At 44.6% G+C, this 12692-nt stretch overlaps 1 protein-coding gene across 15 annotated transcripts in view; it reads right to left on the bottom strand.

The window, feature by feature from the left end:
• Nucleotides 1-3409: 3409 nt before the first annotated feature.
• Nucleotides 3410-12692, bottom strand: part of MTMR3 (myotubularin related protein 3) — a 233500-nt gene continuing 224217 nt past the window's right edge. For 12 of the 15 annotated variants that reach the window (XM_077835116.1, XM_077835112.1, XM_077835109.1 and 9 more), the window contains 2 exons: nucleotides 8930-8956; nucleotides 3410-5982 (listed from right to left, as the gene is read on the bottom strand). In XM_077835116.1, the coding sequence (XP_077691242.1) occupies nucleotides 5811-5982; nucleotides 8930-8956 (199 nt within the window). In that variant the 3' untranslated portion in view covers nucleotides 3410-5810. The remainder of the gene's footprint in view (nucleotides 5983-8929; nucleotides 8957-12692) is intronic. The other 3 variants (XM_077835119.1, XM_077835121.1, XM_077835122.1) reach the window with 2 other exon arrangements.

Here is a 12692-nt window from a genome sequence, read left to right as displayed (position 1 = left end):
CGTAATAACCTTGCTTTGTCATGAATTCTACTTTTATATAATGCACTCTCTCGATTCAAACCTTCCATAAGTGGCTGTTGGGGTAGCCATTGTCCAATTTTATGGTACTGTTTCATGTGACAGTTCTTTGAGCTCTTAGGACTGTCTTTTCCCATAGCTGCTTTGAGGCTATCCACAAGCAATGCTTACAAAGGGTATTTGTACATCCTTTAAAAAAAATTACAGCATAGATTGTGATAACATGACTACTGTATTTTTGGACTGATTTTGGATTTTTACTCTGTGTCTGAGCTCTATCAAAGGGGAAAAGGAATGAATGCTCTTCAGGAGAAGGTGTCCACTAGGACATGGACTTCTATCCAATGATGACAATGCAGTGAAGCAAGGATGGCTAACCAGTTGGAAGGTCCTTTTGGATTCTTTAAATTGAAGACTCTTCTGCCCAACTCTGGGGTCACTCCAGGTGAAAATGAAAGATCCTCTGGCGCTTTCTGACAATAAGGGATAATTCTAGTGTCCTGTCCAATGGTCTTTCCATAACCAGAAAATAACATCCAACGATAACATTCAATTGGTTGGTAGTTGGTAAGCACATAAAGTCTACAGTCATTGCATTACAGAACAATACATTACTGGAAAAGCATTTTGAAGTAACTCAAGTATGAAAGGGGCTAAATAAAAGCAAATTCTGATATGTAATTGAAAACCTGCTGTTATCATAGAATCATTGAATATCAGGGTTGGAAGGGACCTCAGGAGGTCATCTAGTGCAACCCCCTGCTCAAAGCAGGACCAATCCCCAATTAAATCATCCCAGCCAGGGCTTTGTCAAGCCTGACCTTAAAAACCTCAAAGGAAGGAGATTCCACCACCTCCCTAGGTAACGCATTCCAGTGCTTCACCACCCTTCTAGTGAAAAAGTTTTTCCTAATATCCAACCTAAATCTCCCCCATTGCAACTTGAGACCATTACTCCTTGTTTTGTCATCTGCCACCACTGAGAACAGTTTAGAGCCATCCTCTTTGGAATCCCCTTTCAGGTAGTTGAAAGCAGCTATCACTCTTCTCTTCCGGAGACTAAACAATCCCAGTTCCCTCAGCCTCTCCTCATAAGTCATGTGTTCCAGTCCCCTAATCATTTTTGTTGCCCTCCGCTGGACGCTTTCCAATTTTTCCACATTCTTCTTGTAGTGTGGGGCCCAAAACTGGACACAGAACACCAGGTCGAATAGAGGGGAACGATCACGTCCATAGATCTGCTGGCAATGCCCCTACTTATACAGCCCAAAATGCCGTTAGTCTTCTTGGCAACAAGAGCACACTGCTGACTCATATCCAGCTTCTCGTCCACTGTCACCCCTAGGTCCTTTTCTGCAGAACTGCTGCCGAGCCGCTCAGTCCCTAGTCTGTAGCGGTGCATGGGATTCTTCCTTCCTAAGTGCAGGACTCTGCACTTGTCCTTGTTGAACCTCATCAGATTTTTTGACCCAATCCTCGAATTTGTCTAGGGCCCTCTGTATCCTATCCCTACCCTCCAGCGTATCCACCTCTCCTCCCAGTTTAGTGTCATCTGCAAACTTACTGAGGGTGCAGTCCACACCATCCTCCATCTAATTTATGAAGATATTGAACAAAACCGGCCCCAGGACCGACCCCTGGGGCACTCCGCTTGATACCAGCTGCCAACTAGACATGGAGCCGTTGATCACTACCCGTTGAGCCCGACGATCTAGCCAACTTTCTATCCACCTTATAGTCCATTCATCCAGTCCATACTTCTTTAACTTGCTGACAAGAATACTGTGGGAGACCGTATTAAAAGCTTTGCTAAAGTCAAGGAACAACACGTCCACTGCTTTCCCCTCATCCACAGAGCCAGGTATCTCGTCATAGAAGGCAGTTAGATTAGTCAGGCATGACTTGCCTTTGGTGAATCCATGCTGACTGTTCCTGATCACTTTCCTCTTCTCTGAGTGCTTCAGAATTGATTCCTTGAGGACCTGTTCCATGATTTTTCCAGGGATTGAGGTGAGGCTGACTGGCCTGTAGTTCCCCGGATATGCCTTCTTCCCTTTTGTTCCCTTACTCGTTTTCAATAGTGCATAAGGCTAAGTTTTAGTCAGTGTGTTTTTAGTAAAAGTAACAGACAGGTCAGAGGTAGTAAACAAAAATTCACAGCCCGTGACCTGTCCATAATTTTTACTATATGCCCCAGACTAAAACTTGAGGCGGGTGGGGGGACTGCCCGGGGGGATGCTGTGGGAGGGCGGCCCAGGTGCTGCAGGAGCAACATCCCCCTTGCTCAGCTGCTAGGCAAAGGTGTGGTCAGACAGCTCTCTGTGCTGTCTAAGCCCCGAGCACTGGCTTTGCAGCTCCCATTGGCCGGGAACTGTGGCCAATGGGAGCTGTGTGGGAGGAGGTGCCTGCATGCAGAGGCAGGGCAGAGCTGCCTGGCTATGTCACTGCTCCCAGGGAGCCTCCCAGCACTCACCTCACCCCATCCCCTGCCCCCTCCCACACCCAAACTCTGCTGCTGTTGAGGGGGGGGACGGTGGCCCGCGACTGCCCCAGCATAAAACAGTCCCTTCTGTAACTTAAAATATGGAAGACAAAAATACCAAAAGGAATGTAAGTTTGTGTAATGGAAAGTGCCAGGTGTGTTGTAAGCCTAGGGCGCCAACATGAACTAGCTGCCCTAATGGAGGGACACTACTCAGGCCCCTCAGTAGGTTAGATTTGCAGAACTAGCAGATGAGTTCTCCGCCTTTGGGAGAGATTAAGAGAGTTTTCAGCATTAAACCTGAGTCCGTTTGGTTTGTTCCCAAAGAGCCACAGCTGTACCATCAAAATTGAGAATAAGGAGAAAGGTTGCAAGTAAGAACTAAGTCTTAACTTCCCCACCAACATTGTCAAATGGTAAATGTTACAGCATGGTTACCGCAGAGGGTAGAAATGCACAGATCTCCTGTTTCCAAACCCCACTGAAATCGGATGTGAAGACTCTGGTGACCTAGGCCATTCTGCACTGATGTGGTTGTGGTAATAAAATTATTGGCTCAAACTCTGAAATCTGATGGCCCATTCAGGGTAAGAGAAATCTGAGGTACAAAGGTAGTTTTAATTCTCTTAACACACAATACTCCTGCCCAAGGGAAAACTGTATTGATTGTTATGGAGCAATACCTGATGCTCCATAGTTTTTCTGGTATGAAAACATAAGTTTAATATTTTTCTTCTAAATTTAAGAGCACCAGTGTGCTCCTTGCAAAGACTCTCCGTGGAAAAGAAAGCAAGAGGAGGCTTATGACAAGCTCCTTTATGAAAGGTCTGTAGGTGTTTGTTAAACCTCAAATATTTCACCTACGAAGGACAGCAAGAAAAATAAATTAGGAGGTGTATTAGCAAATGCTCCCATGCAAAACTCTAAACTTTATTCACCTTTATTTATATATTTAACAATTCTAAAGTATTTACTTCTTGCTTTGACAAAAATGAAAAATATAGGAGCACTTTACTCCTCCTTAGGAGAGAAGGGTTATATATACAGCTATGGAGAGATCTTGGTTCCCCCTTTACATACAAAGAAAAATAATATTAATAAAAAAGTGCTTCATTGATCAAAAAAGACTAAGAGCTGCAAGCATTTATTCACACTATATATCACATACCCAAAAAACCCGTATCATAACCTCTTGGCACCTGTCATTAGGAACTGCAGAGTCTGACTTATTCCTGACTCTGCACCACAAAATGACACAATGTTAATGTGTAGAACTACACCATGTCCACTAAGGTCAAGCTTCTAACCACCAGCCTCAAAGGAAAAGCCAGCAAGATAGGAGCTGTATATTACCCTGGTTTCTGTTGCAACCTTTTCAGCTGTACCAGGAACTGTAACCGCTGTAGCAGTTCTAGTCAGGATTTTTACTGCATTTTCACAGGAATAATTCATTTTTGATAAAACTCAAATTGGAGACTCTAGATTTTTCTTTGCTTTTCCCCTGCTGATGATTTCCAAGTGTTTCAAAACATGTACCAGGGAGGAGCCAAAGAGCATTGTCACCAGACATCCTGCCCGCTAAGCACATCTGTGCTAAACCAGCATCTTGGAACATTCATTTTCATCTTGTAAATCTTCAGCTTACACTGAAGCGGTGTGGAAAGTTCAGGCATCAAGAATAAAATATCTTGACAAGTCTTTCCCCTAAGGTTCTACCAGGTATTCAGAGATGCTTCTCTTTATGAAATTCACTCTAGGAGTTGTCATTTTGATGTTCTACTGAAGGCAAGTACCCCTCTAGCCCAAGACCCATTATAATTCCTTCCACCTTTGTACTCAAAAACTTTTACACACTCCAAGGGAATCTGTTCTACTTGAACATGTCAGAAGTAGAAGCTGTCACAGCTTACCCTAGACAATATATTATACATTATAAAGTACTTTTCTTCCTTTTCCAAACTGCATTATGCATACTGTATCAAAAGGAAAAGGGTACGTGTGGGTACCAACTGTTCTCATTTAGAAATAGATATTCAAGAGACTCACAATTTAATGAGGTGATTTAAAAAATTGCTTTCAAATTAGGGGGGGAAATCCATGATTTGTTTTGGTTCTTGATTAGATGCTTGATCAGGATTATCATGTCCAGAGTACACAGATCACAGAATGAAAAGGAGGAAATGTGCCACAGACATGACAAGCATCAATGTACTTATTTTCACTGACTGGCAGCCTCAGGCCAATGAAATTTTACTCAGCAAGATATCACAGTTGCTTTGAAATCTCTCATTAAAGTGTGAGTTTGATCATCAGTGTGACATTCAGCCTATGTTTGAATGCACCACAGCGAGTGCCCGATCAACGAACCAGCTCTGCATTCTGGATCAACTATTCTAAAAAAATGGGACAAGGGTAGTAGTTTAAAGGTCTCCTCATTTCCCCAACACGGCTTTCTTTATGATGAGTTACATTTACAGAACGTTACACCAGTGTAAAACCAGTCCTGAACAGGAAGCCATTCGATGCCCTTCCCTTTCACTTCCCTCAAACAAGCACACACTTTCCTTTGCCAGAGGTGCCCAGGTGTTTCCACTCAAAGCCACAGCCGGCTTGGCTAACAGGAAGAAAACACGTGGATTACATATGTAAATACAGAGCCGCTGAGCATGGTAATGGGCGACTGATTCCCCTTTCATGCCGTGAGGCTAACTAAACCTGCTCTAAGAACAGAGGGAGAGTGCTTGCTTGGGAAAGAGAGTCCCATTTTTTCTAGCAGCAACAGGTTCCCAAACAGCAGTTTCTTGTTTGGAAGTAATAGGAGTGACTGAAAGCACTAGCACTAAATTACCACTCTGCCTCTGGACTGAATCCCCTCCTCTCCTTTCCTCCATAAAACTGAGACGTCTGTCTGCAGCATGGTTCAATAGTGGCGCAGCTAGAAGCATGAGGGAGACCTGGTCCCAGCCCCTTTCCCACTTCCCCAGTCTTCCAGAAAAACAAAAAAACATATTATATATATATATATACACACACACACACATATATATATATATATATACACACACACACACACACATACACACCCCCACACCCCACTAACAGGATAAAAAGGAAAGGGGGGAATAGCTGGAAAAGAAGAATTCCACAATCCAGTGGTATGTCCTGGAGTTCTGTCCCTCTGAGCAGTGATCCATGCCCAAACTCCAAAGTGCACGGCTTCTCCAGTCCCACCAGCCTCTGCCCACTAAGCATGTCTGTTTAGGAGAAGAGTCAGCATGGCCTCTTTCACCCTTCCTTCTAGGCTGGAGCTTCAATTTGAAGAGGCAGCAATAGGTTTATCCAGTTCAAGGTCAAGGCTGGAACTACTGGGATGCAAGCTGCTGTAGCAAGATTTGCAGACTCTGCTGGGTTCAAAGAGCTGTTGACTGGGAACTGGCACCTTCTGGTTACAGCAACTGGAGCAAAACACATTCCCACAATTCCTTGGATCAAGAACAGAAAGAGAGAAGAGAAATGGAAGAAAAAACAATTAGAAGCAACTTGATTTAGGGAGGCAAGTTCTAATATTACAGTATGCCTTTTCAGGTGAACTAAGTGCTAGTGAAAGGGGTCAGACTGATAGCTCTGGAGACTGCAGTTATTCTCTAGACAACAGAGCGCAGGCAGAGACAGGGCAAGTTTCCCCTTCCAGTCACACCTGTGTTTCACCACATGGGACCACCTCTAAAGATGATAAGAGACTGTCTCCAATTTGGGATCCAATCACTGGCCTCTACTAAGACTCAGGTACTTTTGGAATTTAACCCCAAGTGACTTAGGCAGCTAAGTCCCATTTTCAGTGGGACTCCAGTGCCCAAGGCTGCAGCTGCACCAGAGAGTTTACAGGTGTGGAGCTGCACTGATGTAGCTTGCACAGCTGTAAACTCCCTAATGTAACCCACCAACAGCGCTGTCTACACCGGAGCTTAGGTCGGTGTAACTTACATCGTTCAGGGGCCGGGGAGCTTCTTCACACACCCCTGAGCTATGTAAGTTACACCGCAGTAAGTGCTAGTGTAGACACAGCCTAAGTCACGTGACTTTGAAAATTTTACTCCATGTTCAATTGTGGGGTGCACTAGGAACTGGACTGACACCCCCAACTCAGTGGAAGAAGGCCAAAGAGCTGTTGGATGGTGAAGCTTTTGTTTACTACCAGTCTTGTACATATTTGAAACAGTGACCTAAAGGTGAAAGGCTCCATGTCCTCATAATTCTCTAACCCTACAGTATTCCTTTCTGGTAAGTGAGAGTACAAAGGGGTAACTAAGCCTTTTTTCTTGTTTCTTACACGTATATGCTTTGGAAGATTTAAGTATAGGCCAAATAAAATAGGATAAAACTTTAATAAATGTAGTCTACCCACTACCCCCAAGATCCAATAAGGATCTGTGCTGCAATGGTTGTAGCTCAGCGGAACCATAGCAGCATCATACTTCTGCACACAGAAAATGTGAATATCAACCAGAACCATGCAAAGCCATAGGATAAGCAGCCGTGTATTCCTTGGGATAAGCAGCCGTGTATTCCATGCTTAGAAAGTGACAATAACAATGCAGCAGAACAAGCAGTCTTATTCACATTCCTGTCAGGTGTCAGTTGGCAGAGGCATGCTGGCTCATGCACCTCAGGGGAGTCATGGATAAATTTGGAAACTTGAAAATGATTAAGTTTTTCACCCCCACCTCCATCCGCCCAAATCCTGGCTCTGATTGTTCTAATCTGATGACCACTATAGTTCACAACCCCTTCCCTCCACAACTAGGCAAGCATTATTAAGGTGTTAGCACTGTACTTCAGGGACCTGAAGTTTTCAAATTCTACACAGAAGCTTCCAGATTTTATCTGCTTAGCTTATGTTTTTCTCATTAACGCATTGGAGTTAGGATTTTGTGCCCTTGGGGGCTTATGGGGGGAGATCTTGATTTCCTGCTGCCAGGAGACTGATGGGCAGAAAAGTCTGCATGTGTCTAGCAGCCTTGATTAATCTTTCCAAGCCAGGAGACAAGATTTCCTGATGCCAGTAACTGGTGCAGTGACAGACAGCAAAGGGAAATCCCTTATCTCACCTCAATGGGCTAATTTCTCCAGCTGTGCACAGCAGCTTCTGGTTATAAAGCTCTAACTTTAGCACTAGGAAACTCCCTTTGGCTAGACTCATACACTGGGTTTTGAAGTCTTCGTACGGACTCCATTAGAAACTGCTATTAGAAAAAACTGCAGGAGTGAAAACAGTTTCATGCACTGCAATACCGAGAAGCCCGGCAGGAAAGCAGTTTGGATATGCTACAGCTCTGTTGCAGAAAGGACAATTATCCAGCAGAAACTTACTTTTGACAGACTAGAACAAAATGGGTTTCTGGAGAAAAGCAGCAAACCATTTTTTAAAATTTATTTGTTTAGATCAGCAGCTTGCCTCACACACCTGATCTGTTTTCTCTTAGAATTCTCCCCCTAACTCCTGAAGGGCCAGTAGAACCTGTCACACTGTGTGCCTTGTACTCTGCTAGAGGTTCATTCAATCTCATCCATCTTTCCTCTCTAACAGACACCAGAGGCTCAATGGAAAAGGTCATATTCCTCCTCTGAGAGACAATCTGACTTTTGCTTTCCCAAAATCCTGCTATCACTCCCACCTTCTCTCGCCAAGTAATGACCATCTACCCTTACCCTTCCTCCACCAGGTTCTACTTACTGCTTTCCCTGAGGCATTTTTTACTACTGCTAAAATGTCACAGCCACACCAGAACTCTCCTATATTATTCACACTTCACAGGATACTCAGACATACAGGAAAAGGGTTCAGAATAAACTGGTAACATCTAAATTTGTAGGCTGCTCCCTGCAATTAGAAGTGAAACATTCACAGATTCCAAGCCAGGGGGAACCATTGTGATCATCTAGTCTGATCCTCTGAATAACCACTTATAGATCTCCCCCAAAATAATGCCTGGCGCAGATCCAATCTTGGTTTAAACATCCAATCTTGATTTAAAAATTGTCAATGAAGGAGAATCCACCTTGACACTTGGTAAGCTGTTCCAAGGGTTAATTACTCGCACTATTAAAAATGTATGCCTTATATCCAGTCTGAATTTGTTTCTTTTTCTCAAACAAATGACTCACGAAGTGGGGGTTAGTTTGAACTGTGATGTGGATTACGTAACAAAAAACTGAGTCCTAAATGCCTTTCTGTGGAAAGAGCTGCCTGATCAGAGTCATATGAATCTAAACACCTGACAGGCTGTACTATCCACCCAGGGCTCATTTCTGGTGTTTTCTGGACAAGTGAAGAACAAAGATGAGGGGGAGGGGGAAATAAAGTTAGTTTGGAGACGTTATCAAAGAAATGCAGATAGACAACAGACAGAGGCTGTTGCAAATGCTCACCAGGTTTGATCAACACGTTCAATGTCCCTGCAGGGAGGGGAGAAAGAGCTCAGAGGGGAAACTAGCAAAAGACGCAAATGGTGCCAACAAGGGACACTGAAGTTTCTTTAACTTGCTCAAGGGTACAGAATATGTGGTTTTCAACCTCATTTTCGCCCTCACAGGGACAGGGTGAGCAGGTCCACCCTGTGCAGCAGGATTAATGAAACATTAAGATACGAAAACAATTGATCTTCTTGTTGTAGGTCACTTATTTCTTACTAGTCCCTTGAAAGCCGTCTCAACCAATATGGGTAGCTTGTTCCAAACAGGTTGGAAACACTTAGAATGTCATGCAATTCAGGAACTAAATGGCAATTTGCAATAAAACTTGAATCCTTGAAGTGATTATAGTTCCCAGGGTCCTTAGGCGTGTCCAATGTGTACATACTGAACAGGAGCCCTCTAGAGCCTAGGCCTCGAAAGTTGTAGGCTAAATGGCAAAGCGATTCCAGGGAGACAGAGGAAGCAAGGTGTCAGTGCTAAATGGGAAACTCTTTGCAATGAGAATTAAAATAAGCAAACCCACTAGAGAAAGGACAGAGGAAAACAGCAGAGCTCAGCTCTCACCAAATATGTCAGATGTATGTAATTTTAATACCTAGCATTTATATTTTTCATCTGAAGCTGTAAGTCATATATATACAGATGAGGAATCCTGGGAAAATCAAAACTGCTCAACTTATTCTATTCATTCTTTACTGGGTTTGTTTATCTTCTCAAGAGGACAAAATGGAACAAAATATAAAAATGGACACAAAGCACAGCAGATGGTTTAACTCCTTGCTGGTTCAAAGGGCAATACAGCATCAAAAACAGATGATCACCATCTGTTTAAGTGCTATCTTCTCTGAGCATCTTGTCTGCTCCAATATCCAACAACAGGATTCGGTAATATAGGGATACATCTTCATTCCCTGAAGCATGTAACTGGAGGTTCTTCAAGGTATGTGGTCCCTAACTGTATTCCACTGAGGGTTATGCGCACACACCATGTGCCCAGAGCTGTAGCTTTTCAAAGTAGTATTACTTGTCGGTCTGCTCATGCGCTCTTGTACCACGCTGTAGTTTCACCTGAGGCGATGAAGGGTAGGGCAGACCGACCGTGTCTCCAGTTACTTCTCCACCGCAGACATACCAGATCCCCAACAGACGAGAAGGAGGGTGGGATTGGAATATAGATAGGGACCATACATCTCAAAGAACCCCCAGTTACAGGTAAGTAACCTCCCCTTTTTCTTTGAGTGACAGTTCCTATTGTATTCCACTGAGGGTGATTAACAAGCAGTACCTATATAGAAGGCAGGAGCGAGGAAGATGACGGAACTGTGGAATGGAGGACCGTTGCACCGAAAGAGGCGTCCATCATGGAATCATATACTGGAGTATAGTGAGAGGAAAAGGTGTGTACCGAACTCTACGTGGCTGCCTTACCTATGTGCAAGGGGCACAACGTGGAGTGCGGCTGTGGTTGATGCTTGCAGTCTCATGGAATGGACTCGTATCCCTCAGGTGGGGATCATCCCAACAACTGGTAGCAGCGTATCATACATCCTGAGACCTACCTGGAGATTCTCTGAGTGGAGATGGCCTGTCCCTTAACTTTTGAAATGGCTTCATCCTTTATAGGTAAAAGACCAGGGCCCTATGTACATCAAGGGACTGGAGTCGCTGTTCCTCATGAGAGGTGTATGGTTTGGGGAAAAGGTAGGTAAATAGATGAGTTGGTTGAGGTGGAATTGGGAAACCACTTTTGGAATAAATCTGGGATGTAGCTGCGCTGAAACCTTGTATTTATGGAATATGGTGAAAGGGGGGTTTTCCCATCATGGCCCACAGTTTGCCAACCCTCCTCACTGAGGTAATAGCAAAGAGGAAAGCAACCTTCATGGAGAGGAGAGAAAGGGGGCAGGAGGCCAGACATTCAAAAGGAGAGTTCATTAATGAGGTAAGGACTAGTTTGAGGTCCCACTGAGGGGTGATAGGCTGACTGGGCGGGTATTTACATATAAGGCCCTTCCAGAATCAGGCCATCAAAGGATGGGTAAAAATTGAATGCCCCTCCACCACAGGGTGGAAAATGCTAATAGCCGCTGCGTGCAGTCTGATGGAATTGAGAGCGAGCCCCGAGGTCTTCAGACAGAGGAAATAGTCTAAGAGCATTGAGATGCCCACAGCTTCGGAGGCAAGGCTTTGTTGTTATACCCAGGACATGAAACACGCTCATTTAGCCTGATAGGAGCATCTCATAAAGTCCTTCCAGCTACTGGAAAGGATGTCTTGTACTGGCAAAAAGCATTCTCGTGCTAACAGATGTGTCCATCCAAAAACCAAGCTGTCAGGTGAAGCATCCATGAATCGGGGTGCCTGAGTCTGCCATTGTGTTGTGTTAGCAGTTCCGGAAATGTCTGGAGCAGGAGTTGAGGATGTTTTGACATGCAGAAAAGAAGGCAGCGCCAGAATGGAGCAATCAGAATGACTGTTGCTCTCTCCCGCCACAGTTTGTGGAGGACGTGCAGTAGGAGTGGTAAGGGGGCAAAGGCATAATTTGTCTAGTCTACCAGTCAATGACCGGAGCATTTGCCCTTTGAGCAGGCACCAAGTCCCCATCTTAAGCAATAGTGAGTGCACTTGGTGTTGGTGTGGGATGCAAGGAGGTCCACGATCAGAGTACCCCAGCAACCAAAAATGTCCGCGACTACTATGTCGTGTAACTCCCATTCGTGGCTGGTTAAAAAGCTCCTGCTGAGAGTATCGTCAGTCACATTCTAGGTACCAGGCAGGTACGCTGCTGACAAAAGGATATGATGTTCAATGCACCATTTCCACAAGCATACCACTTCCGTACACAGCGTTGGAGATCTCATGCCCTCTTGTTTGTTCATGTAGTATACTGTGGTGGTGTTGTCCAACATGACGAAGATGTGACAATAATGGATAGCTGATAAGAACACATGTAACCGCTTTGTGTACCGTCCGAAGTTCATGGCTATGCTCTGGCGCAGGGTCCATAGCACTGGTACTCATGGCAGATTGTTCAGGCTGATGTACGGGGGGTTCCCCAGCCAGGATCTGCTTATGGCTCCATAGCGACCTCCATGAGGTGCTTTTTGAGGTGGAGAGCTCGGCCTTCTTGTGTAGAGGCAGGGAAGGAGAGGCAGATACTGAACCTGGACCCAGTGTGGGCTTCTCCCCAAACAGCGCAAACAGTGTTGGTGCTCGTCACTGATGGAAAATGAGCAAGGGCAGGAAGCGCAGACTTAATGTCTTCAGCATGATCTATTACCAAGCCCGGGTACTGAAAGGGAGGTGAGGTGGGGATTGTTTAGTGGGAAAACCGCTGATGTGGTGAAAATTACTACAAAAATACAATAAAATCCTAACTATGAACAAGAAGTAAAAAAAACAGTTTTTCTAGAAAGTTTGGAAAATGCATCACCCGTGACAAGAAGACAGCACAAGCTCCGACTTGTACCACACGGCACTGAGAAGGAACAGGAGATGCTGCCCTACCCTTTATCACCTTGGGTGAAACCACAAGGCGGTGCAAAGGTGCATATGTGGATCAATGAGCGATATTACTTTGAAACGTTCTGGCTTCAGGTGCATGCACATAACCCTCAGTGGAATACAATCTCTACTGCATTGGCCTCGGTAGCACTACAAAAGTAATTTCCCCTCTCTTGATATTCATCCCTCCTTGTCAACTGTTGAGAATAGGTCA

This window comes from Eretmochelys imbricata, chromosome 15, assembly GCF_965152235.1.
Source record: "Eretmochelys imbricata isolate rEreImb1 chromosome 15, rEreImb1.hap1, whole genome shotgun sequence".
Taxonomy (NCBI): Eukaryota; Metazoa; Chordata; order Testudines; family Cheloniidae; genus Eretmochelys; species Eretmochelys imbricata.
Note: the sequence above shows the minus strand (reverse complement) of the source record. Positions and strands in the feature narration are given on the sequence as shown.